This window comes from Panulirus ornatus, chromosome 12 (assembly GCF_036320965.1).
Source record: "Panulirus ornatus isolate Po-2019 chromosome 12, ASM3632096v1, whole genome shotgun sequence".
NCBI classification, from domain to species: Eukaryota; Metazoa; Arthropoda; class Malacostraca; order Decapoda; family Palinuridae; genus Panulirus; species Panulirus ornatus.
Genome location: NC_092235.1, coordinates 24383564 through 24402477, shown reverse-complemented (window position 1 = coordinate 24402477; position 18914 = coordinate 24383564). Strand labels below are relative to the sequence as shown.

Below are 18914 nucleotides of genomic sequence, written 5' to 3'. Positions count from 1 at the left end.
TGATCGAGTAAGTAACGTAAGGGTAAGAGAGATGTGTGGAAATAAAAAGAGCGTGGTTGAGAGAGCAGAAGAGGGTGTTTTGAAATGGTTTGGGCACATGGAGAGAATGAGTGAGGAAAGATTGACCAAGAGGATATATGTCGGAGGTGCAGGGAACGAGGAGAAGAGGGAGACCAAATTGGAGGTGGAAAGATGGAGTGAAGAAGATTTTGTGTGATCGGGGCCTGAACATGCAGGAGGGTGAAAGGAGGGCAAGGAATAGAGTGAATTGGAGCGATGTGGTATACAGGGGTTGACGTGCTGTCAGTGGATTGAATCAGGGCATGTGAAGCGTCTGGGGTAAACCATGGAAAGCTGTGTAGGTATGTATATTTGCGTGTGTGGACGTATGTATATACATGTGTATGGGGGTGGGTTGGGCCATTTCTTTCGTCTGTTTCCTTGCGCTACCTCGCAAACGCGGGAGGCAGCAGCAAAAAAAAAAAAAAAAAAAAAAAAAGTTTGTTGAGTATTCCTGGTAAATTATATGGGAGGGTATTGATTGAGAGGGTGAAGGCATGTACAGAGCATCAGATTGGGGAAGAGCAGTGTGGTTTCAGAAGTGGTAGAGGATGTGTGGATCAGGTGTTTGCTTTGAAGAATGTATGTGAGAAATACTTAGAAAAGCAAATGGATTTATATGTAGCATTTATGGATCTGGAGAAGGCATATGATAGAGTTGATAGAGATGCTCTTTGGAAGGTATTAAGAATATATGGTGTGGGAGGCAAGTTGTTAGAAGCAGTGAAAAATTTTTATCGAGGATGTAAGGCATGTGTACGTGTAGGAAGAGAGGAAAGTGATTGGTTTTCAGTGAATGTAGGTTTGCGGCAGGGGTGTGTGATGTCTCCATGGTTGTTTAATTTGTTTATGGATGGGGTTGTTAGGGAGGTGAATGCAAGAGTTTTGGAAAGAGGGGCAAGTATGAAGTCTGTTGGAGATGAGAGAGCTTGGGAAGTGAGTCAGTTGTTGTTCGCTGATGATACAGCGCTAGTGGCTGATTCATGTGAGAAACTTCAGAAGCTGGTGACTGAGTTTGGTAAAGTGTGTGAAAGAAGAAGGTTAAGAGTAAATGTGAATAAGAGCAAGGTTATTAGGTACAGTAGGGTTGAGGGTCAAGTCAATTGGGAGGTAAGTTTGAATGGAGAAAAACTGGAGGAAGTAAAGTGTTTTAGATATCTGGGAGTGGATCTGGCAGCGGATGGAACCATGGAAGCGGAAGTGGATCATAGGGTGGGGGAGGGGGCGAAAATCCTGGGAGCCTTGAAAAATGTGTGGAAATCGAGAACATTATCTCGGAAAGCAAAAATGGGTATGTTTGAAGGAATAGTGGTTCCAACAATGTTGTATGGTTGCTAGGCATGGGCTATGGATAGAGTTGTGCGCAGGAGGATGGATGTGCTGGAAATGAGATGTTTGAGGACAATGTGTGGTGTGAGGTGGTTTGATCGAGTAAGTAACGTAAGGGTAAGAGAGGTGTGTGGAAATAAAAAGAGCGTGGTTGAGAGAGCAGAAGAGGGTGCTTTGAAATGGTTTGGGCACATGGAGAGAATGAGTGAGGAAAGATTGACCAAGAGGATATATGTGTCGGAGGTGGAGGGAACGAGGAGAAGAGGGAGACCAAATTGGAGGTGGAAAGATGGAGTGAAGAAGATTTTGTGTGATCGGGGCCTGAACATGCAGGAGGGTGAAAGGAGGGCAAGGAATAGAGTGAATTGGAGCGATGTGGTATACCGGGGTTGACGTGCTGTCAGTGGATTGTATCAGGGCATGTGAAGCGTGTGGGGTAAACCATGGAAAGCTGTGTAGGTATGTATATTTGCGTGTGTGGACGTATGTATATACATGTGTATGGGGGTGGGTTGGGCCATTTCTTTCGTCTGTTTCCTTGCGCTACCTCGCAAACGCGGGAGGCAGCAGCAAAAAAAAAAAAAAAAAAGTTTGTTGAGTATTCCTGGTAAATTATATGGGAGGGTATTGATTGAGAGGGTGAAGGCATGTACAGAGCATCAGATTGGGGAAGAGCAGTGTGGTTTCAGAAGTGGTAGAGGATGTGTGGATCAGGTGTTTGCTTTGAAGAATGTATGTGAGAAATACTTAGAAAAGCAAATGGATTTGTATGTAGCAATTATGGATCTGGAGAAGGCATATGATAGAGTTGATAGAGATGCTCTTTGGAAGGTATTAAGAATATATGGTGTGGGAGGCAAGTTGTTAGAAGCAGTGAAAAATTTTTATCGAGGATGTAAGGCATGTGTACGTGTAGGAAGAGAGGAAAGTGATTGGTTTTCAGTGAATGTAGGTTTGCGGCAGGGGTGTGTGATGTCTCCATGGTTGTTTAATTTGCTTATGGATGGGGTTGTTAGGGAGGTGAATGCAAGAGTTTTGGAAAGAGGGGCAAGTATGAAGTCTGTTGGAGATGAGAGAGCTTGGGAAGTGAGTCAGTTGTTGTTCGCTGATGATACAGCGCTAGTGGCTGATTCATGTGAGAAACTGCAGAAGCTGGTGACTGAGTTTGGTAAAGTGTGTGAAAGAAGAAGGTTAAGAGTAAATGTGAATAAGAGCAAGGTTATTAGGTACAGTAGGGTTGAGGGTCAAGTCAATTGGGAGGTAAGTTTGAATGGAGAAAAACGAGGAAGTAAAGTGTTTTAGATATCTGGGAGTGGATCTGGCAGCGGATGGAACCATGGAAGCGAAAGTGGATCATAGGGTGGGGGAGGGGGCGAAAATCCTGGGAGCCTTGAAAAATGTGTGGAAATCGAGAACATTATCTCGGAAAGCAAAAATGGGTATGTTTGAAGGAATAGTGGTTCCAACAATGTTGTATGGTTGCGAGGCATGGGCTATGGATAGAGTTGTGCGCAGGAGGATGGATGTGCTGGAAATGAGATGTTTGAGGACAATGTGTGGTGTGAGGTGGTTTGATCGAGTAAGTAACGTAAGGGTAAGAGAGGTGTGTGGAAATAAAAAGAGCGTGGTTGAGAGAGCAGAAGAGGGTGCTTTGAAATGGTTTGGGCACATGGAGAGAATGAGTGAGGAAAGATTGACCAAGAGGATATATGTGTCGAAGGTGGAGGGAACGAGGAGAAGTGGGAGAGCAAATTGGAGGTGGAAAGATGGAGTGAAAAAGATTTTGTGTGATCGGGGCCTGAACATGCAGGAGGGTGAAAGGAGGGCAAGGAATAGAGTGAATTGGATCGATGTGGTATACCAGGGTTGACGTGCTGTCAGTGGATTGAATCAGGGCATGTGAAGCGTCTGGGGTAAACCATGGAAAGCTGTGTAGGTATGTATATTTGCATGTGTGGACGTATGTATGTACATGTGTATGGGGGTGGGTTGGGCCATTTTTTTCGTGTGTTTCCTTGCGCTACCTCGCAAACGCGGGAGACAGCGACAAAGCAGAAAAAATATATATATATTTTTTTCATACTATTCGCCATTTCCCGCAATAGCGAGGTAGCGTTAAGAACAGAGGACTGGGCCTTTCAGGGAATATCCTCACCTGGCCCTCTTCTCTGTTCCTTCTTTTGGAAAATTAAAAAAAAATGAGGGGAGGATTTCCAGCCCCCCGCTCCCTTCCCTTTTAGTCGCTTTCTACGACACGCAGGGAATACGTGGGAAGTATTCTTTCTCCCCTATCCCCAAATTTTTACGTTCTTTCCAGGCATAATGTACTAATGAAAATATGTGGACTTGAGTATATTTGCAGAGTTTATCTAGTGCCACTTAACTGAGTTGGCATCTTGCACTTAAACGACTTTACTTAACTGAAACTTGAAGATGCTTATTAGATACCAATATGATTGTGTTGCTAATATGTAAATTATCTTATTTGCAGATGAATAGCTTCCGTCCTCTGCCAGAACTCCAATGATGCCCATTAGAAGAATAGCAGTAGTCACGTGAGAACTAGTGTTAGATCTTTCTGGAAGCTACATAGATAGTTTTACCTTTTAATAAACAATCATGAATCAAGTCAGAAGTATTATACTACACTTGTGTGTCGCTGTTGGTGTTTTGGGATCACCTGCCATGGATACAGAACAGTTTGATGATCCCTACAACTACGATTACAGCTATGGTGATGATAACTTCAGTTATGGTACTGACCATATAGAAGCAACACAACTGCAATCTGAAAGCCATGTGGCAGATCCAATCTTTCTCGTAGGTGAGGGTGGCAAGTATAATGGACCTTTTTTAATAAGAGAACACTCACTATACGCTCTTAAACCAGAATGAAATATTTAATGTCCACATTGAAGAAAGAATGCAAAGTGCAGCACTTTTACTGTATGTATGTAGTTCATAACAAAATCAAATAAGATATATAAAGAGATACTTAGAAAGTTGGTTACAATGTTCATTTCTTGACCTTAGGTGATTTTGCTGTCCACACACTTTCTTTATATATCTATAGCTTCTTCATCATCTTAACGTTTATCATCGACTATTCAAACATTTCACTTTGCCATGCAAACCTGTATAGTCATAAGGGTTTCTAGGTATCCTGTTTGTCTGAGGCCACATACACATTTTATGAAAATTAATTTTCCAAAACTAGTCTCCTCTGCCCCATTAGTTTAGGGGTATCCTTGTATATTTTTCATAGTACATGTTGTATTTGATTTATCTGTCTATTCATCATTTTGGAAGCTGCTTCCAATTTCATATGATTGATCAGGTACATATAGCCTCCCAAGTTACTCATACACATCCTCTACTCATGCCCAGTGTGTAAATGTGAAGGAGGAACTTCCACACTTACAGAAGTACTTCATTAGTTCTTTACTTTTCACACTAAATTGTTTCTTCAAGTGAGACCAACATCTCCATCGTTTGAATATGTAAAAGTATTTAAAACTGCTGGTCGTTGACAGATGAACTGACTGGTGAAGAGCTACCCCTATGCTGTCCCGTGAATATGGTATATGATGTGTACCACAATTGCACAAACACTCCTGCTGGTTGGTCTTGGATGCCCACTCTTTCTGGAGAGCCCCATGCACGTTTTGTCTTCAGGGGCTTCCCAAAGTAGGCTTTAATTGTTTTGTTGATTTTCCATTTTTAGTAATATATGCATCCTTATTTGCCAGATGTGTTGCAGTCTACCCTAGGACTGTACTATTAGAAACCGTATAGATTTGTAATGAATGTAATTAATTTAGATGTTTGTCAAGAGGAATCTTGCTCTATGTGAAAAGATTTGGAACAGGTGAATAAGAATCTTTTGAAATTGCTTAAATTGATTGACGTTATCCAGTTTAGTGTATTCAGATTTTTTTTTACAGATGTAAGAAAACTGAGCCTGTTCCCTTCTATCAAAAGGAAGTATTTTTCAATGATGGAGATGCCTTTGTACCAAATTATATCCAGCTGGATGATATCCCTCGATCCAAGTATTGTGTTACTAAGGTGAGGAACTGATTACTATATAACGATTGTGCATTTGTTAAGACTGTGATGTAAGGACAGTTGATCAAATGCGAAATGATCGAGAAAGGTGTGGTAGTAAAAGGAGTATGTATTAGACTGCTGGAGGGTTTTGATGAAATTGTTTGGATGAGTGAGAAGAGCATCACAGAGGATAAAAATGTTGGAAGTGGAGGAAACAAGGTAAATGAGGAAACCAAGGAGGAGGTGGAGGGTTGGAGTAAAAGATGCTTTGAGGCTTGGGGGCCTGAACATGGAGGAGGATGTAAGCTGTGCAAGGGATGGATATCCTGAATTGGAGCATTATATTATACATAAGGCAACATGCTGTCAACTGGGCTGAACCAGAGCATTGAAGTGGTTAGGGGAAATCAGGGAAGGGTTTGTAGTGTCTGGATTGGGATAGGGGGCAGTGGTTTTGATGCAAAGAATTATTGCAAAATGTTTTATTACAGGTTTATGACAGCACTGATCCTGAGGTTTGTGAAATGCATCAAACAAAAATATATGTGTGTCTTGAGAAGAGGCAGCCAGAGCCAGGGCTCTACTGGACTGGAGTAGCCATGGCACATCTCCTGATCTTTTTGACCCTCCTTGCCTTCTTCTTTGTCAGAGATCTTAGGAGCTTACAGGTAAGTTAATTTATGAAAAAGTTCAGGATTATCATTTGCTTTGCTCACATTTTACAAAATTGCTTTTATTTCATGTTTTGACTGTACTTCATGCTGTTTTACACCTGTCAGGTGCTTCTTGGCGACTATACTTTCTCAATAATCAACATTGTACATCTGTACTTTTTTTTGGCCTCTTGATATTCTTCAAACCAAATGTTTTGTTTCTCTGACTTGTTCTATCTAAATCCATCCATTGTTTTCCTAGTGTTTTCCCTTGTACGCTCTCATTGTTTATGTGTGTGAGAGAAAGAAAGAGACGGGGGTAAGAAACTTTTTTCGGGTCTCTAAGTGTGAGTCTGCTTGTAGGGCTGGCCCTTCCTGTGTGCTCAGAGTGTAGTAGGACCCCAACTACTATGTAGCAGCCTGAATTTTCAAATTTTTCTTGGGGCATTAACATAGCACCCCTTATATCTTGAGGTCGAGGGGCCCCAAAAGGCTAGGGCTAGTCCTGTCTGCTTTTATCAGTCAGGTAAACTAGATTTCTTGGGACTGTGACTAACAAATTGCAACCACTGGATTTAGAATGAATATTTTTTAATGTATAGTTTTCGAGGGATTTTTTTTCAGTGTAAACTTTAAATTTTATGCAAATAATAATTCAGGTGGGAGGCTGGAAAGCTGGAAATCCTCCCCTCTCATTTTTAATTTTCTAAAAGAAGGAACAGAGAAGGGGGCTAAGAGAGGATATTCCCTCAAAGGCTCAGTCCTCTGTTCTGAATGCTACCTCACTTATGTGGGAAATGGCGAATAGTATTAAAAAAAAAAAAAAAAAAAAAAAAAAAAAAAAAAAAAATTCAGGTAGTAAATGATCTAAATATAACCTATTAATTGTTTCTCTTCTTCAGGGACAGTACATGATATGTTTTTTGATATCACTTCTGCTGTACAACATTTGCCTGCTGCCTGGTTCAGTTCTTTCCCTAGAAATCAGCTTTGTATCTTGTGTGTCATTAGGTAAGTTGCAGCATGAGTATATAATCTAAATCTCATAATTATTTTCAAGTATTATTGGCCTGCTAATGTTTATGACTTCACACATCTGAGTGTATAAGCACAAACAAAATCACCCACTTGAGTTTAGTCTGCTTTCATTATATTTTTATTATTTTCATCATATTTATATGTTTTGTTATCATTACTTCTTATGGTTATTGTATTTTTTTTTTTTTTCTTTTAAGGAGCTGTAAAGTACTTCTTCTTTTGTGGAGTAATGCTGTGGTTTAATGTGATCTGCTTTGATGTCTGGAGAACATTAAAGTAAGTATTTATACTTATTTTTATTTCAAAATAGACAGAAATTGAATTTACTGTATTAGCTCTTTTATGTATTTTATGTATGAAGTCATACTCCTTTCAAACCCGAAATGTGTACATGTTATATCTGTACTCCACAGTGTTGTTACCACAGCTGCCTCTGAAGGAGTTGACCACTGTTTAGGTGTTGGTGGAACTTTCAGCTTTCATAGAAGCATAATAATGTAAGAAGCCCATATAAGTCAGTCAGTAGAGAAGAGGCTTTTATTTTGAGAGTTATGAGATCAGGTCCCCCAGTGGCTTAAGCATTTATAAAAATACCTTTATAATGTAGTGGTTAATGTTATGGCCTGTGCACATGCTCCTTAAGAAATGGGGGCCTCGTGATTGTAAACTCCTTCCATTTGCTGTATATAGATAATTACACACAGATATGCAAAAAGTGAATTTACTGGATATGAAATGCCTGAGGATGATGCATAACATGAGACATAACTGTTGGAGAGAGGTGTGTGGTTGAGAGGGTGTGCTGGAGTGGTTCAAACAGGATGCTTTAAGAGAGAAGTGGAGAAAGCAAGGGAGAGAAGACAGAAGAGTGAAGAAACATTTGGGATATTGAAGATTGAACAATTAGGAGAGTAAGAGGTATGCATCTGATAAAATGAATTGTAGTAGGGTATGTAACTTAGGGTAGGGGCAGCTACCCTTGAACTGAACAAGGACATATGAAGCATTCTAGGTAAACTATTGAGTAGTCTGAACTGTGTCTCCTGAACACTGTTGAAAGTGACTAAGAAGGGCAAATGTTGGGGGCTGGAAATCCTACCCTCCTGTGTTCATGCTAAAGAAGAAACATAAAAGGGAGCCAAGAGTGGATTTTTCTCTTTATGTTTACCATTTCATCATTAAGGCAGGACATGGCAAACAGCTATATAAATATCTTTGATAATGAAAATTATCATACTATTGATGGGTCTCATAAGGAGTGTAGACATTGTGTAGTGTTAGGAGGGTTGATTGTTAAAGGGATGACTTCGTAAGAGAAATGGTTGGTGGTGGGTATGAGTATGATTGAGAGAGCTCACCTTAGTTTACTGAAATGGTTAGGGCATATGGAAGGATGAGTAAAGAAATACTGAAAAAGAGGATATACAAATCAGAAGTGTAGGGGGTGAGGGAAAGACAGGAGATGGAAGGATGAAGTGAAAGAGGCTTTGAGTCACAGAGACCTGAACATTCAGGAGAGGTATGCATAGTATAGATAAAATCTAAGTGATGTGATATCCTGTAGGGAATGTACTGTCAGTTAGTTGAACCAGGGAATATGAAGTAGTCATGGAAAACCATTTGATAGTCTGTGAGGTTTGGCTGTGGATGGTGGCTATGTTTCATTGCATTACAGATGACACCTGGAGAGTAGATATGAGCAAATGAGGCCATTCTTCATCTGTAATCTCACTTTTACTGCCACTGATACAAACTTAAACAGAAAACCCTCATTGTGCTACTTAACATTTTTATGTTTTAAAGTATTGTAGCTGTAAGCTGACTTTTTTGGTAATGCTAGAATTATCATATGGACTGCCTTGCTTGGCAACATTAGTCGTATTCTGTGGTTAGATTACTGCGTTGAATATTGATGGTCAACTTCTCCTTTGTTAAAATGAAATTTTAGTCAAAATGTTTATTAATAAAGGTTTTAATGTGTTTATTATTATAAAACTTCAAATTGTCAGTGGGAGCCCTGCGTACTTCCCTAGCAGCTAGCATGGTAATATGGATAATACTCTCAGTAGATTCCTTGAGACTGTTTGTATTTTGTTTTAGATTTCTGTTGTATGAGGCTTTGTGATAGGTACTGATTTTCATGATTGCAAATAGGATTTACTCTCCTCTGTGGAGATTTGGTTTGGATTCATATAAAAATCACGTATGGGTTGGGAAGGGTCAAAATTGAAGAATTTAAGTGAAAGTCTATTAGATTCATTTACTTATGCATGAGAGCTAGGGAGTGAATATGAACAAATCAGGCCATTATTCATATGTTCATGGCACTGTGTTGCTCCTTAGGAAACAGCAAGTTAGTTTGATTTTTTTTTTTTTTTTTGCCATATATGTTTTTAACTGTAGCATGCTCCTTGTAAATAACATGAAATATCTTTATTTCCATTCTCTACAGCCCTCTTTACCCTTAGGTTATAATTCTGATATATTCATATAGTCAGTGCACCATCCATTCTCAGTTTATCAGTGGTAGTTTTACAACAGTAGTACCTAATTTCCAACATAATGTAAATTTGTCCATTTTCTCCAGAAATCGACAAGATGTTGGCTCAAGAAAACGTTTCTTACTGTATTCCGTTTACACATGGGTTGTTGGAGCTGTGTTGACAACAGTTGTTCTTGTCACACCTTATGCATCTGGAAAGGACCGTGATAACAGCCTTATGGAACCCATTAAGGATGGCTGTAAATTGAAAAGTGAGTTGAAACATATAGAACATATAGTAATAAAATTTAAATGCCTCTACTGATTTACTGATTATTACAGGAAATAAGATTTAGATGCTTTTACTGATTATTATTGGAAATTACATTGCTCCCTAAAGTTTTTTCGTACATTTTTGCCATGTTTGTTTTAGTGAGGTAGCAAAGGAATGGATAAATATGGTAATTTAAGTATCTTGTAAGGTATTTGGGTAATTGACACATGAAGAGCTTTAATACACATTTATTCAGTACTAAGATTAGTAACGATTAACCAGTTCTTTGCAGAATTATTTGAATTATGTTGCTAAATTTATATAATTTATTATAGTATAAGCTTTCATTTACTGTAGTTCTGAAATCTTTGATGTCAGATTCTTTAATGCCAAAGTCCTTGATAACTTTCAATTTGAGCAAAGACCTTTGTTTGCTTCTGGTCCATGATATTCTAAATAATGATGGTTCCTGTGCATTATTTCACCATGAGCTGGATGGTAGCTGCACTCCTATTTAGCCAGTTCACTTAGTATTTCTGGTGAACAATCATATCACAATTTCCTCTTCAGTGGGAAGTTTTTTTCTTTTCTGGTATGGGGTGTGAGAGGAGCATGTGCTATGATTAAATGAAAGTAATGAGGTGGTACATGAGATTTGGTATGGCAAGGAACGCAAAAGTAATTAATTGTGGAGTGGGTGAAACAATATTTTGAGATGGTTTAGGTATGTGGAGAGAATACAAGTTTACAAGGGAAGTGTATGATAGATTAAAGGGGTTGGTATGAGAGGAAGACAATCTGTGACATGGGGAAATAGCGTGGAAGAGTAATGGAGGGAAAGAATGCGTGGAATGGTGTATGCGAGGAAGGCACGTAAGGACAGGGATGATTGAAGGCTTAATTTTGCTGTGGCCACCTGCTGGTTGGGAGTTCCCAGAGGGAATGGGCATCAAGAGACATGGATAGATAAAGAAAAAGTTATATTTGCAACAGTAGTGAGAATAATCATAATCAAAATGCCTGTGTTGGAGTGGCAGTGCTACCACTTCAATATTTAGTGTCCAGAATTCCAATATTATTGTACTCCAGGTATCTTATTTTTGACTAGGATGATGGAAAACTAGGAATTTCAGAAATTTTTAGTCTTCTAAGACCTTGAAATGAATGAGAAATAATCTTGTTAATAGGAACATCCATTCATCTATTTTTTTTGTCAGTTTGTCATTTAACCACAAAACTACAAATTTAGGTTTAGTCATTGTAATGTATTTTACATTAGGAATATTTTTTAATGGTGCGAGCAGTACATTACAGTTGATGCTAATTTTTGTATTATCATAGTGATTAGTTTTGCACTGGAAGAAACTTTGTGAGTGCTTTGGCAGTTTTGATGCAAGAGATCACATCATAGTTCTATAGGATTTGAAAGCAAGGAAAGGTGATGTAGAAAATAAGGGTACAGTCAGGTTGCATAGGAGTCCTTTGTGGAAGTGGAAATGGGGAAAATTGTGTTGTTGTGCATACATAAGTGTACAGTGGTGAGTGAGGTTGCAAGTCAATGACTGTTAATGGATTGTAAGGTAATTGAGATTTCCAAAGGAGTGGTTGGATAAAAAAATATTGTACTAATACCACATTCATTTTATTTTCAGCGGATATAAATGTGATTTTGCAGCTAGTTGAGACGTTACTGATGATAGTCAACTTCCTCTTCATTGCATTGGCAACCTCGAATACATGCAAATATCCAAAGTTTGGAAATGGCCTTCCTCGATGTGAAGCTACACTTTGGTAAGATATTTTATAGTCTAAACAGATTTTTTAAAAGTATCATTAACAGTATTTAGACATGGGAATACTAGGTTGATGTAGATGGATTTTCGGTAGAATGTTTCATGAAGTTAGCATTAACAAGGAATACATTTTACAGTTGTCAACAAGGATGATTTACATTTGCAGTTATTAAAAATACAGTATTTTGAAAAAATATTAGATCATTCTAAGAAAGGTGAAAGTTATCATTGTAGTTATTTTACCATTATATATTTTATTTATTTATTCATTCATTTTGCTTTGTCGCTGTCTCGACAAAGTTATTTTACTATCTTCTTATTTTCTTTTTTCTTTCTGCCTACAGTTTAAAACAGGGATGGAAATTGTTCATCATCATGATTGGCCATGCACTTATTGATGTTCCTGATGATATTTTGGAAATACGGGTTGTTGAGTGAGTATTGGATGTTTTCCTCTTCACAATGTTTTCTATATAATGTATGGAAGTAGTGTATCTTTTTATTTATTAAATATTGAATGGGGCATCTTTTAAGGTATTTTCATTACTGGAGCAAATTTTCAGATTTCTCAAATGTTCGTGGAGATAAATAATAACTACCATGACTGATAGAAAGCTCTCAAGGAATATAACAATTCAGTGTTATGCAAAAAGGGCTCATTTTCATGGGGCAAAATTATTTTTTTTTTAGTAATGGGGAGAAAGAAGGGCCTATAGAGGGAATTGCCCACTACTTAGTATGTTAATAGATACCCTGCTGTCTACAGACAGAAAGAGTCAAGATGTTTACAGACAGTTGGAGGCTTTTACAGACATACATAAAGAGACAAGATGTCAACATACAGAAAGAGACAAGGAGTCTCCAGACATAAAAAGACATGGTGTCTGCAGACAGAAAAAGGCTGTATCTACAGACAGAAAGAGGCAAGGTGTCTACAAACAGAAAGGGACAAGATGCCTAGCAAAAGTAGAAAAGAAGGTGTTTACAGACAGAAAAAGGCAAAATGTCTATGGACTGAGAAAGACAGTATGTATACGGAAGAAACAAGGTATCTACAGAGAGAAAGAGACCAGGTGTCCACTGACAGTAGAAAACAAGGTGTCTACTGATTAAAGAGACAAAATGTCTGCGGACAGAAAGATGCAATGTTTCTACGTGCAGAAAGACAAGGTGTCTGCAGAAATAAAGGGACAAGGTGTCTAGAAACAATAGAAAAGGTATCTACAGAGAGAAAGATACTAATTGTATAAAGACAGAAAGATACAAGGTGTCTGCAGAAAGAAAGGGACAACATGTCAGCAAGCGGTAGAAAACAAGGTGTCTACAAACAGAAAGACAGGGTGTATACAGTTAGAAAGAGGCAAGGCATCTACAGACAGCAACATACAAAGTGTTTACAGAAAAAGAGAGGCAAGGTGTCTTTTGAGGACGTGTTTTAAGTTTTTACCAAAGAGGCAGATTTTCAAGGTATCTACACGCAGAAACAAAGTGTCGGCAGAAATAAAGGGACTGTGTGTCTAGAAACAAGAGAAAAAGTGTCTTTAGACAGAAAGATACTAATTGTATAAAGACAGAAATATATATATATATAAGTATTAACTATCATGATGATGGGAAGTTCACAAGAAATATTACAATTCATATTGTTATACCAAAAAGGGCCTAGTTTCTTGGGACAAAAATGGCTTTTAGCTTTGTACTGGGAAGGATGGGCCTACTGAGAAATTGGCCCAGTACTATTAAAAGATCCCCTGGTATAAGTTTTAAGATTATTACCTTAAAACTTATACTCTTCTTTGAATAAGATTTGATTCCCTTTTTATATAAGATTACTCTAAGCGTACCTAAATACCTGTTTAACATGAATTTATATTTTCTTGGCTTTTTTTTTTTTTTTTTTTTGACCAAATATTTTGGTTTCATTACTCTTCTGCATGTGTGCTTTTCAAAAGATTTGCAATTAGAGATAGTGGTTAATCAATTTTGTTTGTGGAGAATAAATATACAGGTAGTCCTTTGTACTAAGCATATCATTACCTTATAGGTCAATATACTTTCCCTACTTTATTTGGATAAACAGAGCCATCCCCACAGTTGATGGTATTTTTCTCTTAGTAGAGAATATCTTATGGTTACATCATTTGCACATAAAGTTGTAATCTTCCTCCCTACAAACAATCTCCCCATGTGCAGAATCTTTCATACATTATTATTACACAGCCCAGAGTGATGTATTGTGTATTGACCTCTTCAGTCTCTTAAGTGATTGTTGTCTATTAACATTTTTGTGTTATATTGCTTCTTTAATTTTCTGTTGTTGATTAACAATATTTTCTACATTCATGTTTGTATTTTAAGCAGGTGGCTCTGCTTCACCTGTGTAAAGGCAAAACAGACATGCAGGAATCAACAGTTTTTTGAGCTTTAGTCTTGAGTACAAGTTTGTGAACACAATATGTAACCAGAATGTATTTGGAAGATTCAGTATATGCCACCCTGCTTTACCTTTACACAATAAGGATATTGAGTAAGGGATAGGAAAAAACATGATGAATACACAAAGTGTTTAAGACTAAAGAACTTAAATTTTTTGCAGTTTATGGCGATACGTGTTGGTTGAGTCTTTAGCCATCTTTGCAGTATTTGCATACAGAAAAACTGTGCTCAAGGCACTGTACCGCTGTTTTTGCCGAGCGCCATGTTACCATCCTGATGAGGAAATGTCTGTGCATGAGAAAGACCAGCTCACAACCATGCATTAGTTGTAAGTATAGTATTCAAATTTTCAGTGCAACTTTTCCTCTTTTCAATAAAAAAGAAAAAATTATGGTTCATATAAATTGAGGAATTATACAATAAATAGGAACTTCTCTATAGTGTTTGTGAATAAAGTGGATCCAGGTTGTAGGAAAACAACCCTACTCATTAACCATTTGTTTTCACCATTGATTGCTGAAAAGGTTGCTCGTTAGTCACTGATACATAAGGTTTAGGTGTGAAGTGTTTATTTTATATCTTTTAGCCCCTTTTTTGTGTATGTTGTATATGATATACACTTTTAAAGATAAATTTTTAGGAAGAAAACATAAAATAACTGCACATGCTGTAATAGTAGCTGTTTATTTTATATTCATCTCCTTACAGCTATGGCAAAGCCTTTCAGAAATACAAATAAGGAATGAATGTTCTGATGTAAATAGCTATTATTCTTTTGAAGTATGAATGGTAATTTCACTGAAGACACTACACACTATGCAGGTCCAAGGTGTATTAAGTAATCATTATTTATAATGGAAAGATCTTGCATGTTCAGTAGGATTCGAGAGATCGAGTTTAATTTTACATGGAGTATAGTCATTTGTTAATTTTAGACATTATGTTCATGTAACTAGAAATCATATTCATTATTACTGGTGCTCACATTTACCAGGACCTATTTAGAATGTAAAAGATTATGACAAAGATAATATGGCATAAAACAATAGCATCATATTTATCAAATCAAACTTCACAGACTACTTCTTAAAGCAATATCTATTTTTTCAGCATTTTCTTTTGCTGATGATAGTCTATTACTTGTAAAAATACTTTGCAGTAATTAGTTTTGTATATAATATAGTTCTGCTGCTGCTCATCTTTGTGTAGGTTAATATATGAAAAGTGCCTAAAAATGCTCAACTTTTAATTAGAGCTGTGCACATTTTGTATGATACAGTAATTAAAAATGTGTAGTTGTGTTCAAGCATTTCGTATGCATTTATACAGACTAAAACCTGTCTTAACTCATTAAATTAACTTTTATTAATAAAATGAGACTGTCCTCACAGTGTGGACCCTTTCATATGATACGCAGAGATATCTGTATAGTTTGACTTTAAATCACTCGTCTGCTCTGGAAATATATATGTTTATATTTTAGACACGGAAATTTTATTTTACAGTAATAATATACTCTTTTATTCCATTTACTTTATTAATGCAATAACTATAAAGCTATACTGTCACTGTGTATTGTATAAAGCAAGTTGCAGTGGCCTGATTTATTTGCTTAAGGGTTTTTGTGAGTTTTTTTGGACTACTTTTAAAGAAATTATATGGTGTAAATGACATGTAGAATTACTTCCTATACTCATGCAGACTAAGTGTGACATTCAAACCTTGGTTGAAATGTCTTCACGATTCTTTTTCTGTAATAACAGGATTTAACGTGTTGCATTTTTTTTCCTTAATCACATTGTGTGATATAGCTCTTAAGTCAGTACAGGTCTGTATTTTTATGAAATTCCAGCTCGTCTTTGTTAATGCATTTGTTTTCATGTTCTGAACATGTGCATATACTGTTGTCATTTATTTTATTAAGTAATTGTTCAACTCGCAAGCCATACATCACTGAAAGCTGGAGATAGTATGCATTCCATAGGTTTGTAACTTTTTTACTATTTTGTATATAGTGTAGAAATTTTGTGAAAAACATGCTGGTGCGCACATTTTCCTGTATTTATATAGTGTCTGTAGACTACTCTGTGTTATTGACTTCTCCAGTCTGTATTTCGTAAATGCATTTATCCTGTAAAAGACTTGCACCAGGTCTGTTTACCTGGATAGAAATTAATACATTGAAGTTTTGTCTCCATATCTTGTCATGTATTCTTGTTTTCAAAACTTGAAGTATTAGAGATTTCCTTACACCAAGAAATAGTGTGTCAAATATAATGTATTAACTTTGTGATTATTTTCTGAGTAGATAAATAATGAAGAAATGAGGGGATAAATAATAGATGATTGAAGAAACTTCAGTAGTACTTCAGTAGTAAGTGAAAGATGGTGTGGGATTTGATAACTGTGTTATATAAGACCACCAGATGAGTTGCAATTTTAATTGGGCCTAAAGCATGAGTTAAAAGGCTTTTGTATAGTACTGTCTAGTAAAGTTAAATTTAAATTGTGATATGATGTGAAAAAGAAAGCTAGCTAATCCATGAAGTTACTCAACACAACTGACATTAGTTCAATAAGTATGTAAGCTCATTAACTAGATACAGTAAGGTAGGTGCCACTTACTGAATTTGGGGGAAATAATTCAGTGGATTAATATAGTACACAGACATGCCATAGATGCCACTTGGTAACGTTTGTGATTATTTAGTAGTATTGATAAATCTTCCTTTCGTACATGTATGCTTTATCCTGCATCTGCAAGCTACTGCTTGGAGCAGATGTCATTCACTCGTCCATTCTTTAGCTGTCATGTGCAATGCATTGAAACTACAGCCTTCTATGTACAATTAGGCCCCACAGATTTTGGCTGCTTCAAATGCCTTGGTTCAGTCCATTGACAACACTACACCACCTGTGTACTACATATCTCTAATTCTCTGTAACCCATGCACACCTTTCACCCTCTTGCATGTTCGGGTTCCATTTACTTCATCCTTCCATCTCCATTTCGTTCCCTTCCACTTCTGACACGTCCTCTTTGTTAGCCTCTCCTCACTTTTTCCATATATCCAAAACATAGTGCACCTTTCTCACCCTATCATTACTTACCAGATCAACCTTTCTCATACCACATTTAATTTCCAACACTTTCATGCTCTTTTGTGCATTCTCATCTATAGTCCATGCTTTGCATCCATTGTCCTCAAACATTTAATTTCCAACACTTTCACACTCTTTTGTACATTCTCATCTATAGTCCATGCTTTGCATCCGATACTTCATTTTCAAATATACCCATTTTCACCTTTCCAAATAAAACCTCCCAGAACCTTTGCCCACTTTCTAACACTGTGTCTCACCTCAGCTTCCTTAGATCCATTCACTTCCATGTCAAATATCAGTAATATAAATTCACTTCACTTTCTCTTAAGTTTTATACATTCAAACTCACCCCAACTAACCTGTCTCTTTCCATGACTAAACCAAATAACCTGCTTTTATTCACATTTTACTGTAAACTTTCTCCTTTAGCACACACTAACAAACTCAGACAACAACTGCTGGTTTCTCACCGAAATCTTAGACCTCTGCCAAGTAATCAGCAATTAAGTAACTACTCCCTTGCATGACACAACTTTCTTAAAAAATTCAACAACAATACCATCCACTCCAGCTGTCTTGCCACATTTCATTATATACAAGGCTTTCATCAAACCACTTGCCATGACTCTCTCTACTTACCTCTGTGATCCAAACGCCTTACAACTGCTATCCTATCATTAAAAAGTAATATGTACTCATACTTGGTTACATAATTCATACCCTATGTAAAGGAAGATGTTAATATGTATGCTTACTTTCATACTGTGTACTATGTTTGTTGACCAAAGAAATAAATGTGATATCTGCATATGGCATATATAATGGAGATATTTCTAACCAGTAACAGACTGGATACTTCTGTCATATATAACTTATGTCTTAGGTTATCAGAGTATGGCACCATTAAAAATTTTTCAAATAAGGATTCTTAACATATCAGGAATACATTGCAATGATTCAGCTGGTCATAAAAAGAGGTACGGCAGGAGTTAATAATAGTGTACATTATCTCAGTTATGCGAGACAGTATTAAAACAATTATACATATTTTGGTATGCTTATGTGTATAGGTTAATGTCTCAAATAGTTTTGTTGAAACATAAAACAAGAAATACTTTTTTCATATAGATAAGTTTGTTGGAGTTGCAAATATTGTAATATTGGGGGAAAAAGCCAGCATTTCTTTTAGTGCCAAAATTCTTGCCTGATTCATTTTGTGCATAAAGAAGTATTGAATATTATTATACAGCTAAATACCACCATGTCAGGAATATATGTAAGGTTTGCAGTCAATTTTTGTAATAAAAGTTACATTATATTGATGGTTATTTAACAATATCCCATGAATAAATTTTTTGAGAGATCATTTTTCACATATATGGCTTCTTCAGTATCTGCCCTTCTTAACATTATAAGATTCAATCTAGAGCAAATTGATAATGGCCTCACTTGCATACACCCATGTCTAGTGTTCATGTGTACTGCACTGTAATGAGAACCCACCATCCACAGCAAAGCCCCTAGGACCACTCCATGATTTAGCTTTGTTTCAATTTGTCTACCCTGGCCTTGCCCACTGACATGCTGTCCCAACATAACACATCAATCTGATTTATTTTATCCTGTGCACATCTCTACCTCCTGAATGACCAGGCCTTGATATCTGAAAGCCTCCTTAGTGCTCTCCTTCCATC

At 36.9% G+C, this 18914-nt stretch overlaps 1 protein-coding gene across 4 annotated transcripts in view; it reads left to right on the top strand.

Moving 5' to 3' along the window:
• LOC139751879 (uncharacterized) overlaps positions 1–18540 on the top strand; it is a 57656-nt gene extending 39116 nt beyond the window's left edge. For all 4 annotated transcript variants that reach the window (XM_071667532.1, XM_071667529.1, XM_071667531.1 and 1 more), the window contains 10 exons: positions 3881–4213; positions 4923–5076; positions 5334–5457; positions 5931–6107; positions 6995–7103; positions 7328–7406; positions 9718–9884; positions 11539–11677; positions 12024–12113; positions 14276–18540. In XM_071667532.1, coding sequence (XP_071523633.1) covers positions 4009–4213; positions 4923–5076; positions 5334–5457; positions 5931–6107; positions 6995–7103; positions 7328–7406; positions 9718–9884; positions 11539–11677; positions 12024–12113; positions 14276–14441 — 1410 coding nt within the window. In that variant the 5' untranslated portion in view covers positions 3881–4008 and the 3' untranslated portion in view covers positions 14442–18540. The remainder of the gene's footprint in view (positions 1–3880; positions 4214–4922; positions 5077–5333; positions 5458–5930; positions 6108–6994; positions 7104–7327; positions 7407–9717; positions 9885–11538; positions 11678–12023; positions 12114–14275) is intronic.
• The last annotated feature ends 374 nt before the right edge of the window (positions 18541–18914 follow it).